Source organism: Melopsittacus undulatus, chromosome 5 (assembly GCF_012275295.1).
Source record: "Melopsittacus undulatus isolate bMelUnd1 chromosome 5, bMelUnd1.mat.Z, whole genome shotgun sequence".
Classification (NCBI taxonomy): Eukaryota; Metazoa; Chordata; class Aves; order Psittaciformes; family Psittaculidae; genus Melopsittacus; species Melopsittacus undulatus.
In genome coordinates, this window is record NC_047531.1 from 80,936,455 (window position 1) to 80,960,913 (window position 24,459).

The window sequence follows — 24,459 nt, forward strand, 5'->3', positions numbered from 1 at the left end:
GGACACAGCACTCCAGATATTGTTACTCTAAGCATCAAATAGAGGGGTAGGGTCACTTCTCTTGATATTCTGGTTGTACTTTGACTAATGCAAGCCAGGATGCTGTTAGTCTTCTTTGCCTTAGGGAAATACTTCTGATTTCCATTCAGTTTTTCCATCAGTGACTCCAGGCTTTTCTCTACACTGCTTTCTAGCCAGTCAGTTCAAAGCCTGTTCTTTTGTATGGGAATATTCTATCCCATACACAGGACTTGGGTTTGCCTTCATTGAAGGTCCTTAATGTTCCCCTCAGTCCATTTCTTCCAACCTGTTAAGGCCTCCCTGAGTAGCAGCCTGGCTCTCTGGTGTATTGATCACTCTTCCAGTTTGGTATCATCCACAGATTTGCAGAGGGTGCCATTTGTTCCATAGCCCAGGTTGTTAGAGAAATTAGACAGTGCTGACCTAAATATCACCAGCTGAGGCTGAGGGATAGCTCTGGTGACAGACTGCCAGTTGGATTTTGTACCTCTGATTCAATCCTCTGAGTTCACCTGTCCAGCCAATCTTCCTGTATTATCCACTTATCCAGTATGTCTCTCACCACTGTGGCCATAATGATAATATGGAAGATGATGTCAAAGCACGTGCTAAACTTAAGGTGAAAAGCATCCACAGCTCTCCCCTTACCCGTAGTCTAAGTAATGTCATTCTAGAAAGCAGTCAGGTTAATCAGTCATGATTTGCCCTCAGTAAGTCGATGCTAACCATTCCCGATCATCTTCTTGTCTTTCATGTGCTTTCAAATGGCTTCCAGGATGGTTTGCTCCATAAACATATGAGAGTCTGATGTGAGGCTGGCTGGACAGTAGTTTCCCAGATCTCTCCTCTTGTGTTTTTGATGTTGGCGCTGTCCAGTCATCAGGAACCCTACCATGTCCGTGTGACTTACCAAAGATAGTAGAGAATGACCTCACTGGGGCATATGTTACTGTATGATCTTCAGATGTATCTCTTCTAGTTCCATAGACCTGTATAAGTTTGTTCTGCTTTGCACCATATCTCAGTTCCTAAAACATTGGTTTGGATATTACTCAAATTGACCCAGGCTGCCAAAGTGAATAATAAAGATTCCAAGATTTGCCTGATTTTGATTAATACCCTTAAAATAACATCATGTTCTTTTGATCATAGAGATCAGATGAAATCGCAAAAAAATGGAGGTGGATTTTAGCAGCACCTGTCTTCAAGGCAGTTTCTCGATGGCTTTATGATATAATTGGCCATCTTCAAAAAAAAGAAAGAAAACCAAACAGATTTGAATAGAAGTTTGCCTTTTGAACAGTTGTGTTTGCCTGTTTTATAAAAGAAGCTGAAATTTAGTTGTTCAGAAATGTTCCTAACCCATGGCATATGTTCAGAGTTTCAGGCATTTAATAGCATTTAAAACCACATAAATCCTGTCTGCTCTCAGAAGTCTTTTTAAGAAAGTGACCGGGCTCCATTGCCACCTGGTACAGATTCTGCTTTTGTAATAAATATCCTAATTGAGGAATCATAGGTATAGCATGTTGGTAATGATTTTCGTTACTTCTTGTCTACAGACCCAGGGAGCGGATTCATGAGACATTGGTCCAGAATTGTCCACAGTGTAGAAACACAATGTAAGCTGTCCCAGACTGGGGGGATGTCCTTTTTGTTAGATCCCTGTTTCTGTCTGAGGTTTCTGGTGGGAATTTAATAAGGATGTAAATGTGGCTGCAAACATCACTTTAAATTCACAGTAAAGTCTAATAGGTTGAAGTGATGAGATTCATCATAATTGGAAGGAATCTCAATATCAGTTATATGACACTGCTTTGTGTCTTCCAGTTTTTGTTCTGCACCCTCATAACAATGAAAATTGTGGCAAAAAGTGTGAAAGAAAAAAAAAGAATAATAAATAAGCTGAGGTTGCTTTTTACAGGAAAAAAACACAAACAAACCAAACAAAACAGTGCAAAATGGTCTGTAGGATCAATACCATCATGAAGATCCTATCCACATTTTGAACATCCATTCTTTCCCTTCCATATAAGTATAGCTTCTCCAGCATGAAATAAATAATTTACTTCTGCTCTTTGAGACCTAAAACTTGTATTTGTCTTTCAAATATTTACTAAAGTTTGATAGTGATGAGGTGAACAATGAGTTGAAGTAATTCCTAATAGAAACACAGGTGATGACATGCGTCAGTTCATGTTGTACATAGGCCTCAGCTATTCTGTTTGATGTAGCTCACAATACCTCTTTCCCACATTCTGCTGTACACATTCGCTTTCTTTTACCAGTGTTTTCTCATGACCTTGAATTTAAGGAATTTCATTAATACATCTCTCCAGTTACCCAAAACGTTAGAGGTACTGTCAGATGTCCACTTGCTTGCTTGGATCTTCATTCTCTTAGGGTTTGTCATGTATTAGAGTCACCCGAAAGTTGAAGGGTATTTACCCTTTTTGGTTTGTGTTACTAAATCTCTGTGAAAATAAGAAAAGCTAGCTTGATTCGCTCTATTTATACATAGAAATAACTCTTGCTCACTGAATGACCCTTACCCTATGGATCCAGTCATCCATGCCATGGGAAAAAAAAAATGTTGTGTCTATTCATTTTCACTGGATGTCATCCAGAAAGCAGAAATATTACTGCTTATGTTCATCTCGTGTTGATGAACTGCAATAAAGGACTCTTCATATGCCAAAGTTAATCTGCTAATGTAAGATTTACTGCTCTTTGCAGTGCCATGCCAAACTTCAGCACTTTTTCCTGGTTTTTAACCTTAACTCTTTTTACTCATGGCAAATCAACCTACCATTAAACTGTACCCTGATAAAAAAGTTTTAAACGATCTGAAACTTTTTTCCTTGTTTGAAACATAAAATCATTTGATACATTGGCCTGTGAGGACACACATATTCACACACAAATGAAATGCTAACACTCTCATTTACAGAAGAATTCTTCAAACAGCAGTTTCAGCCTCTAAGTCTATGAAATAGGCCTTCCTGGGGAAGTAAATGAAAATCAGAAGTATGTTACTTAAACAGTTAGGTTCAGGTCCTGCAAGTCGTACCTAAGGTGAGCAAGAATTCCCCCTGAAAATAGGAGTTGCAGGCTCAGCTCCATTTGCAGAAAGCTGTTCCAGAAAATATGTCAATCCATTTGTTAGCTGTACTTGCTGGCAGTTATATGCAAATATAACTGATAGCTTTTTCTGCATGACGTTATTACATAGCACACATGGCATTAAAAAAAGTGCTAAAATCTTACCTAGTAGAGCATGTGTGAATATATATGAATGGCAGAGTTCTGTCCCATGCTGTTAATGTATGTGTGCCCCAACCCCTTGCTTTTGGTTTGTTCGTAAGTGCCAACAGCTTATTCCACAACTGATGCAGAGGTCTGTGCTAGCGCAAAAGAAAACAAGAAAAACAGTTACACTTTTATTCTCTCATTTCAAAGCAGTGATGCCCCTCCAAAGAGCCAGTCTGAGTTCACCTTGAGGGCATTAGCAGGGGCTACTTTAAAATAGAAATCTTTCAGTACTAGTCAACTGAAAGAGAAAGCCTTTTCTGTTCTGTGTAAATAATTTTTGATCAATGTACTGTTCTAAGGCAATTCCCTATTAGCATATCCAATAGCTTATTGTCAGACCCTGTCCACAGGGTACAATTGTGACACAGGCTGTGAATATTCAGCAATAGGAGTCTGTAAATCTGAGTAAGTAATGACAAAGCTTCTTTAGGGAAAGCCAGAATGAGGTGAGCTGAGTAGAATAATGGCAGTCTTGGGGGGCAGGGAAGTATTTTAATTTAATCAAAGACAGAGCAAGTGAAAAAGATACTATTAAAAGGACTTGCTCTCTGAAGTAAATACTTTTCAGATAAATGCACAGTTCAGACTGACATGCTAAATTGGCATCCTTACATCCACTCTATTCTCCGGATCAAAGCAAAGTTAATCATTTCACTTGCCTTTTATCTACTTTATGGATGTGCGTGTGGATATGTGTGTGTATGTATGTGTACAGTGTGCGCATGTGCACACACAAGTAACAGAAAATAATGGCAATGAGGGAGGGTTTTTTGCTTTTTCTGTAATGAAGTTGAAGGTTTTTTTTAATGTGGTGGTACCTAATAGCCATTGCCCACTGTTGTAAAAGCTTAGAAGTATTGCAGCTTTCTCTTGCCTGTGTTTGCCCAGCCACCCTTCTACATACTACAAGCACTGGGAAATTTCAATGACACAGCTTGGAATGGGTTCAGTGACCTCAATTATGCCCTCCCACCCACTCCAAACTCCTTTCAATTTGCAAAAAGCTTTAAGTGGACAAAACCCAGATGCCTTTTGCTTGTAGTTCAGTAAGAACAGATTGGGCATGTAGATTCTTGTCAAAGTGATATATGTAGTTCATTTTCCATTAACTCTTTCTTAACTAAGGATTTTAAATTCTCAGTTCCAAGTCTAGCACTCTGCTTTGCTTTCTACTGCTTTTTAAAGTTCATTATGCCTACAACATCATTTTAAGAAAATGAACCTTAAAAAGCCTCAGCTAGACATTGATACAAAACAGACTGAATGTTTGGTTCTGCTTTTAAAGGCAGAATCACTTTTTTTCTCTGTAAACTTGTTTCATATGTAATAACCCATCCTATTGTCTAAGAGAGTTCAAAAGCACTAACTAAATATAATAAATAAAAACACCAGCTGGGGGGGGGAGAAAGAAATTGTGACTTGTGGAAATGATTTACCGGTCCAAACCAGTACATGGGGCCTGATGACCTTGAGAGCTTGCTTCAGTTGGCTTGCTTAAACTTAGATTGCTTTTGTAATGTTGTAATATTGCCCCAAAGTGTCAGTGCCTCTCCCCTCCCCCAGAACATTTCATTACACTCCCTTTCTCCCTCTCTCTCTCTCTCTTTCTCTTTCATTCTGCAGAAACATGTGCTGTCAATAATGGAGGCTGTGATCGGACTTGCAAGGATACCGCGACAGGGGTACGATGCAGTTGCCCAGTTGGATTTACCCTGCAGCCTGATGGGAAAACGTGCAAAGGTCAGCCTCTGTTTGCTTTGCAATGCATCATTTGCCTTCAGTGATTCCAGTACAAGATGTAAATATTCAGTTATTTAATCAATACTTTTAAGTTAAGGCAATACTGGCACAGTGATTGCAATTGGGTTCATTAGCTTTCTCCTTACCTACTTTTTCTGTGTTTATCCATTTCAATCATTTTTTCTCTATATTTATGAGAAGGTTTTATAACTGCAAAGAAATGAGATATAGAGGTCAAGCTATTTCAAGATGACCAGACATTAGAGGAACAACTCTGGCTGCAAAAAGCCTTCAGTTTCAAAGGATAGTCTGCTACCCTTGTAAGACTTCAGTCATCTAATGGTGTCTGAATTTGCCTATTCAAAAAGCAAGTTACTATTCTCAACCAGTACTTTGTTACCTGCAGATAATCAACTGATTACTATTAAGTTAAGTCAAGCAAAGGATGCCGAGATATTGCTCAGAAAAACCCAGACAATTGTCTGTTTCTGTCTCTTCAAAACATAAGTAGCCAGCTGCAAAGGAAAACCAGAACAACTTTTACTAGTGCACAGGTCTAAACAGTACACACTGATGCTCAGATTTTACTGTTCCAAAGACAGCACAAAAACCTTGGCATTTTGTCCTTTGTGAATGTGTTAAAACTGAGGTCAGGGAACAGAGAAAAGAGCATCTGATATCGCTGTCAACCTCTGTTGTCAGTTAAGGAGATGGGACAGTTCTCAAATAACCCTGCAGAATCACACTTGGTGGCACATGAGTAGATTTAGGTACATGCTAGTAGGACCAGGCCCTCCCATCAGCCATTTTCCCAGCTTCCTATGTATTTCTTTTGAGCTCCATTGCAAGAGACATGGTGGTGGACATCCAGGAGGACATTGCATACATTGTTGTCACAGAAAATAGGTTTTTATCACTCAGTGACTTAGTCTAAGTTGACCTAACTTGCTAAGAAACTACTGGGACTTTTTTCCTTCAAATTAACCAGAAATGTCAGAATATTTTCAGTCCAGAGTTTGAAGTTGCTTAAAATAGTAAAACCCACAAAAATAAACAGAAAATGTGTGGTTTCCTCTTGCTCCAGGCTGAAAAATCCCAGCGCTTGGGCATGATCCTGTTAGTATTTATAGAAATAACAGTCCATTTGCCTGTTTATTTGAAAATAAAACATTTAAACTGCCATTGCACACAATGTTAATAGCTAAGGGTGAGCACACATCAAAAATCAGTCAGTTCAGTTCAAGCCACACAAAAATAAATCTTCGGTTTTACAGACAGACAGGCTAAGCCATAGCAGAGCAGTTACAGTGATTCCGATGAGTGCTAAAAAAGAAGGCATTTTAATACTGTAACATACACCTAGACTCGATCATAATGTTTATTATAGAAACTGCATCATTAAAAAAAAAGATTGATTCTAAATTTAGACCTTTGGCCATAGAACTAATATGAAACAATATTTATATAATAAGTCTATAATTAGTGCTACAGACAAAAAGAATATTCAACTTATTCTCAAACCAACTACCTTAGCTCTAAGCTCTTTCACATTTATTTCTTTTCCTCTTTTTTATGAGAAGAAAATACAAGAAGCAGAATCTGTATTTTTATGATACTGCAGATTCTTTCTCACTTTCTTAAAGTAAGCAGCAACTGGAAATTAACTTGCATGGTCTAACAAATCAACCAGGCCATTTCTTGGTAACCTTTATTAATATGTTAGGAAATGCTTATCATTATAAAATGGTAAAATACACGTTTTGCATTTAATTCAACTATAATTAATAATTTTTCTTTAATGTATTGCACTGTGAGTTTTCTGAGCGAGATTCTGCTTCCCTGAAGCTAAAGTAACTTTCCATTTAAATCTGTGTACAAAGGACCCTGCACTTAAGCTGACCAGTGAAGCTTCTTCCGTAGCTTTCACAGACAGGCAGCGCTTAGTCCAGACTGCTCACTAAGATTTACATCTTCTGAGTGCAAAAGTGAGCATTTTGGTGGAATAAAATTGATGCCTTCTCTGCTCCTCTTGCCTGTAGGTAAAGCCTGGAAAAGGCTGGGGTGGTGAAATCCAGTGTGTGCATATTCCTTTCTCTGAGTTCTACAGGAAACAAAATAATTATCAGCTCAAGTTTTCTCCATTGTTTTTTTTTCTTTACTGTCATTGATTTGACTGGTCTACAATTTCTTGTATATATAGTTCATTGTTGCCTCTAGCTGTAACATCACATCTGTGTGGTAAGAGCACTAGATTTAACTGTAGGATGCCCTTTAAAGCATCTTCAGGAATCGTGCAGCTGTCACACTTTCTTGGGCAAAGTTTTCAAGTCCATCAGGTGTCACAGAATCTCCAAGTGATGTTTTTCATAGAAGCATCGTTTTAAATGAGGTTATATATCTAAATACAGAAGAAAGGGATGGCATTATTTATTAAAAGAGAGAGACAAGGCATGTAAGAAAAGCTGAGAGGTAACTGATATATTAACCAAAAAATGTAATTGTGGGTTGACCAAAACGATTAATATGTTTAGGTTGAGTATAGCAAATAATGTTGACCAAAAAGAATGTTTTTATTGGAAAGTCTATGATTTTTCAGTTCATTTTGGCATCTTCCTCTCTAAGACATTTTACATAGTGCAGCTACTATTTGAAATTATGTAGTTGCTTAGATTGTAGAGGCTTAAATATGACTCAAAGAAGCATCTGAACTTGTGTCATACTGGTATTTTGTGGAAATATATTGCTACTTTTCTTCCTTAATTTTTTAGAAGGGAATCAGGTAAATTAAAGACTATTTTTTTTAAATCAAAGAAATAGATATAAATATTTTTTTTAATAACAAAAATTCTATTAAAAAATCAGGACTAGTCTGGTTTGGGCATTGTATAGACATATAGTGGGAAAAGGAGTTTACTGTCCAAAATGTTCACAGTTTTTTGTTTAGTAGTTTGGAATTTCATTAACTGTTTAATATAGAAAAAGGCAGGTATATGTACAAAAGGAAAGGCATTTTTTTAAGAAAGAGTACATATAAACATGCTTTATTTGCCAAATGACAGCAAATAAAGCCTATTAAATGTAACTAATTGTTCTACACTTTGTTTGCAATATTGCATTTCATATTCTATAGTTCTGTCATAAAAGCCAGGATGGATTCAAATCACAGAGTACAGAACTGAGTCATGACTGAAGCTCTGGTATTTTTCCTGGCCCTTTCCCAATGTATCAAAGAACAGAGGTTGCAGGAAAGTAATTTCCAAGTCATACAAGGGACCTACCTTCAGCAGTTTTGGATGTCAACCTCATTCACAGGCTCAGTGGGAAATGAGAGTTTATTGTACCTTGAAGAATCAAGGTCCTTTTGTTCATGTGGAGCGCTGTCTGGTTTATATCAAATGTCAATAAGATAGGAAAGAAACTATTCTAGAGAAATTTTTAGCATGGACTACATACAGGTAGCTGCAGAGCCAGTAGGAAGTTTACTGTAGCAAAAGATTGTTTTGGTTTTAGGAAGCTGAAAAAATCTTTTCTCTCTCTGATTCTTTCTCCTTTACATGTATTATTTACCTGCTCTCATAGTGAAATAGAAGTTCTGCTTGTGGTCTAGTTAGAGGGACTTTCAGATGTATTAGTGGTGTCTGGGATAAAAATTCATCAAGCTTTTCCTGTTCCTTAGAAGAGTCTCAAACTCAAGTCTTCCCTCAGCTGGTTGGCAGACAATGGACAATGCTCCTTTTTTCCCTTCAGCTTTCCTATCAACTTGGCTCTGAATGAGCCAAACCACAGAAGCTTTTGTCAGCTAAGAGATGAGACATATCCCAGGCAGAAAGAGTTCCATCTAATTAATGCTATTTAATTTCTTCCACCATTGTAACTGGGTGATCCCAGCTTGGTGCTGAGTTCATTTGATGCTCTCAATTGTTGTTCTACACATGACAAAACAGTATAGTTCATTTTCTTAAATACCTAACCAGTCATCCCACAGATGTCAGCTAATGCAGACAGAAGAGGAAGCCAAAGGATTAAAAGACATAGTGGGGTGGGATGTTTATTGCTTATTGTCTCCTACCCACTTTTTAATATCCCCTATATTGTGCATATCTGGGGTTCTATGGTCCCTAGCTCCCTTGGTTGTTGATTTCTATGCACCTTTCCTGCTGTGAGTACCCTTTTCATGAGTCCAGCTGTAATCTGCCCTCAGTGAGAAGCTTGATCAGTTCAGCATTTTAATTGAATTAAATACAACTTACGTAGCTGATGAACCAGAAGACTCATATGCAAAAAACTTGTGGGGTTCAAGAGGAGTGAAGTCAGAATAGATTAGACTCAGCACAGATTCTGACAGTTGTTTAAACCCAGCTGCCAAGCTGGATCAAAGGGCTGGTCTGCCCAAGGGCAGCTACAGAAGGATGGAAGACAAGCTGAGCAAGGCAGCATTCTTCTTCCAGGACTTAGGGCAAAGAACTGGGAATAACTGCAAAAGATATGGGAGAGAGACAGGGGCTTTCTTTGTGGGTTCTCTTAAGAAGTGGATTAGAGTAAGAGGAAGGGCCACAGGCTTCTGGCATGGTGCAAAATGTGTGACTGTGTGTCTGATGTGCTCCATCTCTGCCTCAGTGATTTAACAAAGAAACTATCCCAGAATAATACAGCTTCCCAGCACCGTACACATAGAGCCAGAGGAACTGTGCAGCGTGCAGCACTTGCTGAACACCTGGGGTCAAATGGCAGAGCAAATACCAGTTTTAAGCAGGAAAAGAGAAGCATAACTGGATTTCTAAGGGTTATGGAACGAAAGCCACATCTCAAATATGGCTTTTCTGTAAACACCTCCTATAGAGTGCCACCTAACTTCGCAGTGCCCCATAAATGTTTTATAATAGCAAGGTGTGTATTATTTTGTATAGCTAACTTCCTATTTTGCATCATTTTCACAGGTGAGCTTGACAGTGGGTTCTTGGGGGAAGTAAGCACTCGCTGTGCTAGAATGACAGTGATTTTATTAGCAATATGACGTTACATTGATAATCTGCCACCAGCTGGGGTTAAATACAGCAGTATTAATTCATGTGCACAAATAGATCTTTGCCAAGCCCACATGATCTCATGGACGTATAATTAGGAAACAGAATGGTTCCTGCACATCTCCATCTAGAGATGGGGCATTTTATCTACTGTGCAACACTAAGAAAGCCCTTCTTAGCCCTCCAGCATACTGTTTAACTACAGCAGTGTTACACTGGGGTTATGTGACTGGATGCTGTTTAGGCAAACATTTCTTCTTCCTGCTGTCTCATTGTCATGGTTACCCAGTAATGTGGTGTGCTCTTTACTTCCTTGAAACAGGCCCCCATCCTTTTGCATTCAGATGTAGCAAAGAAATGTGGCACGTACATGCTTAAATACTTGACTGTGCTGCAGTGGGATCATCAGAAATGCCTTAGCTGTGAATGGTTTGTCCAGTATCTGAACTCTGTAACCTTCCTTATCATTAAGCAATCCATAAAAGAACAGGAGCATAGAGAATAATGAACAATTTCAGTCAAAGGACTGAATCAAAGTTTATTGAAATGAAAGGGTATTTTTGCATTGCCTTTATTAGGTTGACATAGTAATTGCTCTTTTTATCCTTCTTAATTGCAGCCTATTTCAGCATGAAAATGCATTTTAAATTGGGTTTGGATACAAAAAAGTGAAACCCTGCAAGTGAATGAAATTTTTAAAATGGAATTGTTTCTGTAAGGAGTTCGTTACAGAATGAGTTTCAATGAAGCAAAATATGTCATGTTTTATTAAACATTAAATGAAAGTTTTCATTAAATTAAATGTTTAAATAAATGCTTAACATCAGTTTGGTATGAGAATATGACTCAGATGTCAAAGGCTTCCCTCTCTTTTCATTCAGAACACACTAATCCTAAGTGAAAAGCTCACAATGAACAGTTTAGCTGGCCAATTTGGCTTCATTTCCTGGCTACAGAATATCTGTGAACAGTTGTGATTTCCTCCATCATTCCATTAGCCCAAATTACTTAAAATTTGTTTTAGTTTTTTTCTCTAAATTGGATTAAATTGACTAAAGCTTTTAGAATTGCATCTTGTCAGTCCCGATCAATTCATATGAAACTGAAAATGTTTCCTGGTTTTTTAGAAAGGAACACCAGAAGGAGTTGCAGGTTATTTTTATTGTTTATTATTACTAAGATGCAATTGTTAATCTGGTACATCAGCTATGAGCTTGCTTGAGTTGTGATGCTACCTGCGTTTGACTGTGTTTGGTTAGGTAAGTTTCAGAGTGGTGTATTTTTTTCACTGATTGCCTAAATGGAAAAGTTTTTGCAGTAGGAGTAATTACCTATAAAGAACTCAGATTTTGTCTGATTAATATGACCAACTTGACTTTGTGTTACATGCCAGTAGAGTTTCCCACTAAAACATATTCTTCTGCAAATATATTTACAATATATTGTAAAACATACGTATAAGCCAAGCTTACACTGGGGCTGATAGAACTGTAGTGGCACATATGACCATACTTTTTCACATCATGTCGATATCTCAGTGCCTTTGGGTTCAAGTCTGTACGTTTGGAGCAGGTCTTCTGAACTAAGATTTGTCTCACCTAAGAGGCAAATGCAAGACAGGCAGAAATTAATTCACATGAATGAAGTTCTTTATTTTTCAGCTTGGGCACTGCTCTAGTGTTCTTCTTTAGCTATAAAGAGACTCCCTTGAAGGTAGTCACCCAAGTGCAAAGTTTCCCTCAGTTAGGTTGCCACAGAAAATTCTTAGGTTTCCATCTAAGTGAGACCATCATTTTATCAAAGGTGCACATGACTTTTGCATAAATTTGTAAGAACCATTAGAGAAGACATCACTAAAATAATGTGCTGAAAGGTCACCAAGTTCCCTGCTGAAGTGTATTTCTTCCATTTGAAGGTGCACAGCCACAGAATTTAGGTATTTAGCTTCTGTATATCTTTGAGGAACATACTGCATTTAGAATCATGAAGATACTGTGCTGTAAAGCTGGAATCATGTTCCCTCTTTAATTCATTCACATACATCAGCATTTTAAATTAGAAGGAATTTAAATCATCCCCTCAAGAGTTTAAACATCTAGAGGTCACTTATAGATGCAAATCTGTTCATAACTGCCTGACTACTCTTACTTGAGATCTGCAGTCTACTTTCTGTGCATCTCCTATTGCCATTATCCTTTAGTGTGATATTTGTGATACTTTCTACAGTGAAAGGAATATTGGTGCCTACTCTACATTACAAGGCATTAGTGTCAATAGGTATTGTATTGCCACCAGAGCAGGTCCTGAGTCATACAAAAAGAGCTTTTTCCAGCTCACCTTTCTCTAGCAACGTGAGACTTTTTTTAACCTGTGAAGAGCTCAGTTCAGCTTCCTCCACATTAGGCACATGCAGGTTTTGAAGAACATAAGCGTATCTTCCTCAACATGAGGAATAGCTTCTTTATATTGAGGGTGGCAGAGCACTGAACAGGCTGCCCAGGGGACTTGTGGAGTCTCCCTCTCTGGGGACATTCACAATCCACCTGGATGTGTTCTTGTATAACCTGCTCTAGGTGGCCCTGCCTTGGCAGGGGATTGGACTGAGTGATCTCAAAGGTCCCTTCCAACCCTAACAATTCTGTGATTCTGTGAATATGAGCCATTATCCATAACATTTCCATTATCCATAATCCATTAACATTTTCCAGTGCTCTCCCTCAACACAAAAAAAAAAAAAAACCCAACAAAAAAACCCCCAAACAAACAAAAAAGCAAATGGTGTGAAAGAATAAACTCAAATGAAGTAAGTTGCTGGCAGTCTCCACTGCAGTCAGGCTGCTGTGGTACCAGCAGATGCCAGCATAAACGTCAGTCACAAGATTACAAGCAGCAGTGGTTTTCTTTGAAGAGGATGTCTGGCAAAGCCAGAAGGGGCAGAGATCTGCTGCTTCTGGTTTTCCCTTCTGATTTCATTTCCTTTGATAACTGCAGCACCTGAAATAGCTGTTTACTTATGTGTCATGATATATGTAGTGTACAGTATGATAATATATGTAGTTAATAGGTGGTACTCCCTCTTTTGATACTGGTTCATACCATTGCTGCTTGATGTCAGAGTAATTTGATGTACAGCGCATAAAATTCTGTTAACATTCTGCTGATATGGTGCCTTATATTCATAGTTTGGTTTGGAAAGTAGCACATGAAAAATGGTCCCTTAGCCTTACTCTCAGCCAAAAGTACAGTGGTGACTAGAGAGAACAGCTTTTCATTTGAGCTAATAAGTAGCTTCTCTTTGCTTGCTGTGGATACATAAAGTTATCTGGGTTGGATTGCTCTGGGATATCCCAGAGCAGTAGTATGCATGTTCCTTAGACTATGTCAGAAGTAACTGAGGGAGAGACAGGATTACTGTCAGTAGGCTTTAATTTTCTATTTCGATATCTCCACTGGAAAAAAATGCAAAACATTGCATATGGAAACAGACTGAGATACACTGAGTGCTTAAACCCTCTGTGAAGCAACTGACCCAAGCAGACAGAACATTTTAACCATGATTCCTGGGAGTGGTATGTGATGCAAGTTTTTTAGGTGATCAGCCGGATACACTTTGGACTTCTTAGGGTAAAATTCCTTAGCCATTTCAGGAAATTGAGTCGTGGGATTTCAATTCAAGAACCTGAGAAAAAAAAAGGCATTGACAATTACAGGCCTTTGTATAGATTGAACCTTCTGTTACTCTTCCTTTGATCTGCAAGGCTGCATTGCCCTGCTATGGATACTGAATTAGAATGTTTGTCCTCTCTTCTGTGCATCAACTCTCAGTGAGCATCAACTTTGATTTTGGACCTTGTGCCTTTTTCTTCTCTCAGGAATCCCACAGTGTCCCATTTTTAGAAAATGGTCAGAAGAAAAGGTGGCCCCAAGGAAAAATAAGCACATCAGCCTTGGTAATTCCTGATCATTTGGCTTAGCTACCTCCTATTTGCACAAGCTTAAAGATATGTGCATTGGGAAATAACGTGGAACAGCTGGCACCCTCTGAATTCATATCCTATCACAGTAATATGCTCATAAGCACATCCAAATAGTCTAATCCCAGCCTATAAGGTAGCCAGTTTACTTGCCTTGAAAATATCTCTGAACTAGGTTACAATTCCAGTTCTCTTCAGAGTCTGAGCAGTGAGGAAAAAAGTGACTCTTCATATCTCAACAATAACAACAAAATGGTGCAGAGGCCTCTGTTCTCCAATCACATGTGAAAGCCAATGCAAGACAAAATTCCAGTCCCTCTCTAGTTTCCTTCTACCTTCTGTGTCACTCCCTCAGAAAAGCCTCCTGCTCCAGAAGAATCAGACTTCCTTGATTTTTATCACCAGCAGGCCATAGCCTGTTGTCAGAGCCAGCCCACAAGCTGTCTGGAGTTGGGATAGAATTTTAGACGTTAGCTATTAAAGTGTGTGTTGTCTTTTAACAACCCTTGAGTGTTTACTGAAGTGGTTTGTTTTGAGCCATTCTTTCTCCCTGATGGCTTTCTCCGTGTTTCTCATCAACTTAAGCCAAGAATAAACTTCCCAATACTCAAATCAAGATCTAGTTTTCATAATTCTTTATACAACAACTGTACTTCCATCAGACCCCTTACATGACTCTGCTTACAGGCTACGGCCCACTCTTCCAGTGTTTGTAACTAGAAATAAGTGCATGTTTAAATATAAATGTTGAGTTTGCTTCTCTATACATATAGACAAAGAGCTAACAGAAAATAGAAGAGATCAGATATCATAGAATCATCGAATGGTTTGGGTTGGAAAGGACCTTAAGCTCATCTAGTTCCAGAGACTCCCCACATTAGATCATGTTACCCAACGCTCTGTCCAACCTGGCCTTAGACTCTGCCAGGGATGGAGCATTTACCACTTCTTTGGGGAACCTGTGCCTCACCACCCTTACAGTAAAGAACTTCTTTCTTATATATAATCTGAACTTCCCCTGTTTAAGTTTTAACCTCTTACCTCTTCTCCTGTCTCTGCAGTCTCTAATGAATAGTCCCTCCCCAGCATCCTTACAGGCCCCCTTCCGATACTGGAAGGCTGCTATGAGGTCTCCACGCAGCCTTCTCCAGGCTGAACAGCCCCAACTTTCTCAACCTGTCTTCCTCATGGCCTCCTCTAGACTTGTTCTAACAGTTCCATATCCTTTTTATATTGAGGACACCAGAACTGCACACAATACTGCAAGTGAGGTCTCACGAGAGCAGAGGAGAGGGGCAGGATCGCCTCCTTTGACCTGCTGGTCACGCTTCTTTTGATGCAGCCCAGGATACGGTTGGCTCTGTGGGCTGTGTGTGCACACTGAAGCTGGCTCATGTTCATTTTCTCATCAACCAACACCCCCAAGTCCTCCTCCACAGGGCTGCTCTGAATCTCTTCTCTGCCCAACCTGTAGCTGTGCCTGGGATTGCCCCAACCCAGGTTTAGGACCTTGCACTTGGCTTGGTTGAACTTCCTGAGGTTGACATCAGCCCACCTGTCAAGCATGTCAAGGCATAATCACAAGCTGCTAAGGTAATGAATCAAAACAAAAAATACCTTTGTCCTCTCCATGCTGAATACAAGGCAAATTCAAATCTTATGGCAGAGGTCTGTCTTTTATCCTAAAAACAAGAAAAAAAAACCAAAGCAAACCCTCAAACCTCATATCTTTGTATGCGTAAAAATCCTATGGCACAGAATGGAGAATGGACAGAGGAACATCTTTGCCTTTCATGAGAAGTCAGCACCTAAATAAATCAATTATCATGAAACTGGTATGAAGAATGATGGTAGTAAAAATGTGGGTTCTACAGCAACTGGACTAATGCTCTTAGGAGGAATAAAAATAGTCATTTTCCATATATGTGTGATGCACAGATTAAATGTACAATTAAATGGTCAATTAAAATAGCTGAATTTTCTTTAAATTGCTTTCTGGCAACAAGTTCTGACCATTTTCCAAGCTGCTGCATACTTAAGCATCATGAGATCCCATGCTGTTTTCAGGAAACAGGCAGATAGCTTCTTTGTAAATGCAGATTTGTGTGAATCTCAAAACTGCTTAAGTGATTTATCAAAGCCAACAGTTTTTCTGGGTAGATGTTGCAGCAAGAGCAGCAAAGGATCTCCATGTTGCTTTCATTTCCTAGTATTCCTCCTCTTCTCACAAGACCCATATGATTGAGAAAATAGAGGCATTTGTGCCAACTAAGTAACCAAAGGCAGCTAGTGGGTGATCTAGGGCTATGAAACAATAGATCCAGCTGCCTAACCAACAAAAAAGTAACAAAACCAGCACTAAATGAGAGGAAAGTCAGGACTTTTGTCACGAAAACAGTGATCCTGTTCAGTGCTTCAGTACTGGCAAGAGTTTCTGAGAACACACACTTTGAAACCTCTTTGGAAAGCATCATGAAGACTGTGTTTTAGTGCAACCCAGTAAATGCTTCTATGGGGAATTCTTTAGCATATGAATCAACCACATGCAGGTACTGTGCTGTAGAGATAACAGGTAGACTTGTAGTTGACGAATGAAGAAGATGAAAAGGAAATTTTCTAAGTTTATTTGATAAGAGTGACAAATGGAACACTAAGGCCAATTGGGACTACTAAATAACACAGGACTATCTGTATCCTTAAAAAAACTCATAAATATTAGGATTTAGAGAGGGAAAGCTGAGTATCTGATGGAAGACCAATGGTCAAGTTCAGTTTATCAAAAGAGCTGCATGTTTTAGAAGAGATGGGTAAGACCAGGAAATCAGACCTGAGCACAAGCTCCCAGGTACCTACAAAAGCATTTTCAAAATAACTACCTAAATGTGGATTAAAGAAGCAAACATTAAGGTCTGGCTGCAATAGCCTCTCTGCTGAGGCCACGGTCGTTTTATGTGCTTGCATCAATGTTATCCAGTTTCAAGACAAAGAATAAATAAGATCAACTCAATGTGAGGAAAACAGTAACAGCATCTGGCAGGCAGCTGCAGCAGCTCAGTGGAAAGCTCTGTGTCCAGCGAGGGGGCCATAACCATCTGTCCCACTGCTGCTGTCCTGGAAACAACTGCTTCAAGTAAAACTGGGAAGCAAAGCAGAATTAGGAATCTTTTTTTCCCCCTACTTTCTTAAAGAAGAGAGGGAGTTGACTGTCATCAGTGCAGAGGCAGATCTGGCCTGTGATAAGATGATAGAGCATCTGACTGAGGAGCAGTGGAAGGCACAGAGAGAGGAAAAGGGTCAGCAGGGTTGGTGGTAAAACCATAGGTGGTGGATGAGATATTGGAGAGATAGAAAGATTCTGGTCAACAGCAGAAAATGTGTGGGATTTAGGGGAGTGAAAGGTAGAAAACTCTTGGTCGTAGGTGGCTGCAAGCGATCAGAAGCCTAGGGGGGGTAAGAAGAATAAGCAATTGGATGCCTGGCCGATGATGGGTCTGTACATTGACTGGGCATCAGCATAGCAAATTTTAGAGATGCAGACAGAATTTGATCCAGACTTTTTAAGAAAGAATTGAAGTTCCAGGCCACAGTGATGCAAAATGAAATTACGAATACATGGGATTGTGCGAATTTTAGATACCAACACAGGTGAAATTTGTCAGAAAGAGGAAAATGGAATGGAAAACAAAACAATACAGAACATGAAGAGCAGAATCCAGGAAATACAACTCTGCATAACATCTGCCTTCTAACCATTGCTGCAGATTTATCTCATCTGGAATCTGTGTGGAACTTTCACTATCCCTTCCCTATTATGGGGGGAATTGCCTTTTATTTTGTTTTTAGGTTAAAGACATACAATTCATTTGTCTGCTGTAGACTTGTTCATGACAGACAAATATAACAGATTATCTTCCATTAAAAAATCGCAGACTTGGGTCAGCTGCCATATAACTCACTGAGTTTCATTCCCTCCCAAGGGTTCTATCTATCCCCACAAAATAAATTCATGTGTACTAAGTTAGGGTTTTTTCATGACTAGGCAATATCCTTGTTCCCTGGAAACTTGCAGTTGTTATTTGTCTTTGTGAACCTCCCCTTTGAAAATGCCAAATCCTTTAAATTAATGCTTGGGAGGGTCATATTTTGCATTTCAGTTCTTGAAAAGACATCGCATTTATTCAACAATATAAAGCTCCCTGAGGATCAGCAACCACAGTTTATTGTATGAAAGTGTTCTGTCCTTTCTCTAATTTGGGAGTTGACTACTCACGTAATTGTAGCTACCAATATTCAGAGCTTACAGTATTTTTTTATTCTCTTATTATTGCCTGTTTTCATCATAAAATACAGCTTGCGTTTTATATGGCTAGATCCTGCTCTCACTGAAGAATTTGGCTTCCCTGGTACAGAACAGATCCCTAGTTGGGAACTTAAAAAGTTTTGGAGGGTTAACTTTTAATATTCAACCAAATTTCTTTGATTCTATATCAACTATGAGGTATTTGAATGATTGTGGGCTAATTGTATTCGGATGCCTGTATCAGCAGGAATAGCTTTATGACAGGAAAGGTAGCGTAGTTTCAATTGGATTTTAGAGGGAGCATCAGTATCTTCAACTGTCCTTAATACCAATTTTATTTATAATTTCTACTTTATTAAACAAAACATTCAAAAGCAAACTGAGATTCTTGGGATAAGCACAGAGCTTTCCTGAGCAGATAATAGTTCTAACTGGGAGAAATGAAAGCAACTATCAGTAAAGGTAAATTGAGTTAATATGCCAAGTCTGGGAATTCTTGTAGTTTAGTCCAGTAGCGCACATCCAGTAGCGTACATCTTATGTACATGCCCCTGTACTCTTCCTTTAGATTACACTGAAAATGTGAATGTTGTAAGACCAAGGCCTTGTTTTTTATGGAGATCTAGTACAGAGAAGATGCCCTGGGATGTCAGCTCCCCAGATTTATACTGAACTCCTTTACTGTAACTCCTTTACTGTTGCTAATGTATGTAACCTTTATCAAACCCAGTAGTTATTCTGTCTCAGTTCCTCCTGCATAAAATGCAGAAACATTAAACTTAGAATTGTTGTGGTCATAGTGGCTGTGTGAGCAATTACAGTAGATAAGTAGTCAGCCCAACTTATCTGCACGGTTCTGTACCACCATTTTAACTACAGCCTCTATCCAGGTCTGTGCATACTACATGGTCACTGTTGCCATCTGAGGTTCCCAGCATCTGATGTACTGTACCTTCCACATGCTTTGGAAAACAGAGACACATTACTTGTTGTCCCTGAGTACAGATGGGAGTCTCAACTGCACACTTTATTTCTCCCTCACCAGTGTTTATAAAAAGCATTTTGATTTATCAAAAGTTACAGTAGGAGGAAAACCATTTTCTGGGATTCCTATGACTTGGGCAGGGAGTGCAGTGGTTTTGTATTTAACGCAGCCTAGACAGCAAAAGACTCCATCAGTTCATTTCTTTATGTCTCCGGTCCACTTCACATTCTAGTGTCACAGCCAAAGTCAGCTTGCAGTGTTGAGGTTTGTAGCATTGCACTAACATGTTTATAAGTTTTAAAAAGAATTCAGTGTTCAGCAAAAATTTTAAATGAAAATCCTTTCTTTTCACATTAGATTTAGTAAATCCCTTCCCTTTCACAAATGAGAAATCAGGGCCTAAACTATTCTGACAGCATTTAGAAGTTTTTCACTTTCGAAGCTTTCTGTGTTTTATAAATCTAATTAACTGTAATAAGAAAATAATAGGACATAATGTTTGTTTTACAAGGTGATTGATCTCTTGGCAGCCTGGCAGACTCTTTTGTTGATTGGTTGGTGGATAATGTCAGAGTGGATATGTCCTGGAGGAGAATAGCTGACACCTAAATCCATATGTGACAGATTACCATCTGTGTTGGAAGACAGGTTTCTTCGTGAAATTGCAAAGATAACAGGTGAAAATGGAGAAAGTGACATGAGGGAAATGTGTTGAAACCTGCCTCAACCTTTCCATGCTCTAAGAGCATTTACACAAAGCGCTCTATTTTGTGGGCAGCTTGTTTTCAGGATGAGGGAGATTAACTTTTAATTACATTCATTCCTGTCTGCCCAGTCTAGTTTTAATTCTGTTAATTAGGGAAATGCCTTGCCCCACAACCTAGCCATAAAGCTAATTAAACAGAGAACCTTCATTTGCTACTTAGTGGGACTTCAGTTCAGTAATGCTTATCATACATTACAGTTAATTAGCACTGTGGGAGGGAAAATGAGGATGTCGCTGAAGTGCAAAACTCAAATTAGAGGTGCTGTAATATATGCTTTATTTCATTTTGCAGCTATCTGATGCAGGGAAGTCACACGCTACCCTACCTGCCTTAGTTTCACATTTGTTAAAGGAGAATTAATTAAATGCCTCTCTCCTGCACAAGTTTTGTGTAGGTTTAATGTAATGAAGTTGATAAGCTGCTGGCCTTTGAAATCCTTAAGTAGAAGACACTGCATAAATAGAATTATTTCTCCCTGAAGCATGCAAAGCAGGTTGGAGGCAATGAGCTATGCAGTTACAGGTAGAGGGGTGGAACTGCAGATATACTTCCTGAAGTAAAGATTGATGTACAGTTCTGCATATATTCACAAAATCTTCCAGGGCAAAACACAACTAGCATTGACCATGCTGCTGTCTCAAACCATTCAGAAGTTCACAAACTAAAATAAAATGTAATTTGACTGAAAAATTCTGATGGTAAATGGCTTTAATTTGTAATGCCTTGTTTAGAATCATAGAGTCATAGAATAGTTAGGGTTCGAAAGGACCTTAAGATCATCTAGTTCCAACCCCCCTGCCATGGGCAGGGACACCTCACACTAAACCATATCACCCAAGGCTCTGTCCAGCCTGGCCTTGAACACCACCAGGGATGGAGCATTCACAGCATCCCTGAGCAGCCCATTCCAGTGCCTCACCACCCTTACAGTAGTTTAATTATAATAATCCATTTTAAAGCATTGTTCCTGAAAATATCAAGTGATAATTACCAATACCCCACTGTGCAGATGAAGTAAAGCAGAGAAATGTTGCAATTTGCCCTGTTAGGTAAACCCATTGTAAAACTGGAACTAGGACTTACAACTCCCTGTAAATTACCAGACAGCAGCTGGCTTGATGTTTTCTGGAGGAAACAGCAGAACCTAAGTTCTACTTTGATTTATATTTTCTCACAGTGGCACTGAATCCAATGAGTCTGAGGATATGAAATTATACCTTAACAGGTTACCCTGGGTGGGCATGCATTAAGATTCTATGGAAAATGTTACCTAGAGCATTGCAAGTGTAGCCCAGTAGGTTATGCTTATGTTAATCCTGAGTTGCTCAATATATTTCCAGATTTATTGCAAGGCATCAGGCAAATATTAAAAAAGTAATTGCAGTCTTAGCCTTGGTGGCTCTGGTAATACTTGTAACGTAGAGCAATATGTAGAATAATGTGTTTTGTGCAAGGCTGTGCTGACTGACACTATCTAAGCAAAGTAGCTGGCTGGGTTGTGCACTGGGCTTCGATTCAAGTGTGGATGAATCCACATTGTTTTTCTATGCCTTTATTTCCCCATTGCTGACATGGGGTTAAAAAGTTTTGCAGCTGCTTCATAAAGTACTCTGTGGTCTGCATGCATTGGGGCACTAATACCTGTGTCAACAAAGCAACACTTGTTACAAGGTTTAGGGAACACTGGTGATTTGTAGAAGTATGAGAAAAGAAAAGGAAAGAAAAGGAAAACTGAAAGAAGGGAATAAGAGCTAGCAGAGTAGCCCAATTTGTAGAAAATATGATGTCCAGCCTATGCTGGTAATAGCATTGTTAATCCTAACATGCCATCATTAATACAAACAAGAAGGGTATGAAGTTTCTGTAATTATTTCAGGTTCATCTGGGAGTATATTATTTTCCTGGAGCTAGGTAGCATTTTAAAACTGAAAAGGATGAGATAGACACAATCAGTTCAAATATTTGTCCAGCCATTGAAAGAAGCCTCACTTCCGCCTGTGATGAGGCCTTGGAAATCTCCATATCCGTCATTGTTCAACAGCTAAGTGAAGATTGCAGGTTGATTACCCTTTCAGCTGCCTTTAAGCAGCTTATGTGAAATGTTAAGTTCTAAGTTGCCTAAAATCCCTATTTTTTGATTTGTTTTCTGACTTTTATGCAACAAGGCAAATCTTTGTGAGTTTATATGCATACACGCACACACATGTGATCACACATCCCTGATCAGAACCAGGTCCTTCCAAATGTGAATTACTCTGAGCAGAGTTTAAATATGTACAAGCAGAACAGGAACAGTCATTCCCGTTAATATTCACAAGGACGTGAAAAGAAAAATAACAGGCTGCCTGTTTCTTCTAGTCAGACTGTGGCTATGCAACGTAACATAAAGCAACTGAGTTTCTGTTCCTTTATTTAAAGCTGAGGAGTTGTATTTTACACTGATTCCACTGCCTCCCTCATATTTTGAGATGCTCAGAAAACTTAGGATAACTTATTTCAGAAACATTTTATTTATTCCTCCTTCATTCTTCAAAAATTATTGCCTATTCCATTCTTCTAAAATTAGCTTTTGAGTGTCAAAAAGACTGTGGAGAACATTGCAAAATAACTACAAAGAAAGGATATTTAAAAAGAGTACTTGGATCTGTGTGCCAAAACTGTGACTTACTACCAAATTCCACAAGGCTCTAGGGTCACATAAGTAGATCCAGAGAGTACTCGTGCTTAACTTCACCACAGAGACTGTCTCGATGCCAGGCCTTTGCTTATAGGATTTGCTGCAAGCCTGGACTTACATTTAAGAATGCACATAGAGATGACAGTGAGTCGCAGAAGCTGGAGTGGAACCTCTCCACTCTGTAAACAGCAAGTCAGGGTTTCTTTCTGGGTTCAGATGGGCCCACAGCTTTTGTGATGGTGTTGCTGAGTTTCATCTCCAGACAAATATTGACAATTGCTATATTCCACAAAATATTAAAAAATGTAAGAAGGTTTTAGCTACTTTTTGTGCAAATCCTATGTTTGCTTTTGGGGTTTTTTTAAATGTATGTTGAGGAGTGAACCATTTTCAGGGCTAATGGGAGGCTTGAGTGCTTAGTTGCCTGTTAACACCATACCTTCACCTGCTATTTTGACTAGTACATTTTAATGCTTCTGTGGTTTTTCACTGGCCTGTATGTTCCATTTCTGCATGTGTCCCATTTGTGCTGGGCACACCAGTTGGCATTTGTGCCAGATAGGTAGCTTGTACGAGCAAGTTATTTAACAATATTGATTATTGCATTAAGAGAAATCCTTTGGGGTTTCATTGCTAATGCATTGAAAGCCCATCAGACCTCTTAGTCTGAAATGACCTGCACATTGTCTGAACACTTATGACCAGGGATATTTGACTAAATCATGCAAAGCTGGAAGAGATACCATGATGTTTTCCACTGTGTTTTTCTTCCCTATATGATAGGCAGACATGCATACTCTCTGTGAAGTTCAGACAGGCACTTGACAAAGTTGGGTACCAGTCAGTTTAAAGATAAATGTGGCCTCACCTTCTCACACTGTGGAAGCATTTATTTTCACATGGCTCATAACAAGAATTATTTATAGCTGTGGAAAGAAAAATAGTGGGGATATAGACTTGGTGCAATTTCTATGAACCAGTTAGACATGGTATGGTTGGATACTGCTCTCTTCCAAGTGAAATGCAGCAATGCACTGCTCTCCATAGAGTGAAATAATTTTTACATGCCTTGTCAGTCTCGCTATGGCCATGGAAAGAAATACAGTGAAAGGAGAGACATTGGCACTGTTTGTGTTATTTAGAATGTTTTTGCAGCTAACAATTTTGACCTCTATTCTGTTTTGATGGTCCTGGTTTCAAAAGGCCACATCACGTTTTCTAGCTAAAAGAAATGAATCAATACTTTATTTTCCTGTGGACTCTCCCAACTTTTACCCAGTTCAGAATATTCCTGGTTCAAAATATTCCAAAGAATTGCTGGTGTAAAACTGATGTGCTGCCTTGTCAGTGGAGTAACAATGATTAACAGCTTCAAATCTACCCTCTGAAGCCAGGAGGGTTTCATTTTTGTCCCTTATGCTCTTCAAACACCCTGAAAAGAAAGTTAGATTGGAATTTTGAATTTAATGTGTGAAATGCAGGAGCCGTCATTTAAAACATCAGTCCTTACTTCAGAATGGTGTTTGACAGGCTGCAAGTAATTTCTGCTTCAAGCAGTCTCAGGCAGCAGAGTAACGCAAAGGTCATGTTGTTTTTATCATGGGTAAAAGATATCTTCTTCATGATGGATGACTGCTCTGCATGTTTATGATGCATAAT

At 39.0% G+C, this 24,459-nt stretch overlaps 1 protein-coding gene across 1 annotated transcript in view; it reads left to right on the top strand.

Moving 5' to 3' along the window:
• SCUBE1 (signal peptide, CUB domain and EGF like domain containing 1) overlaps positions 1-24,459 on the top strand; it is a 203,342-nt gene that overhangs the window by 125,025 nt on the left and 53,858 nt on the right. Inside the window, exon 7 of the mRNA XM_034063355.1 lies at positions 4,957-5,073. Within this exon, the coding sequence (XP_033919246.1) occupies positions 4,957-5,073 (117 nt within the window). The remainder of the gene's footprint in view (positions 1-4,956; positions 5,074-24,459) is intronic.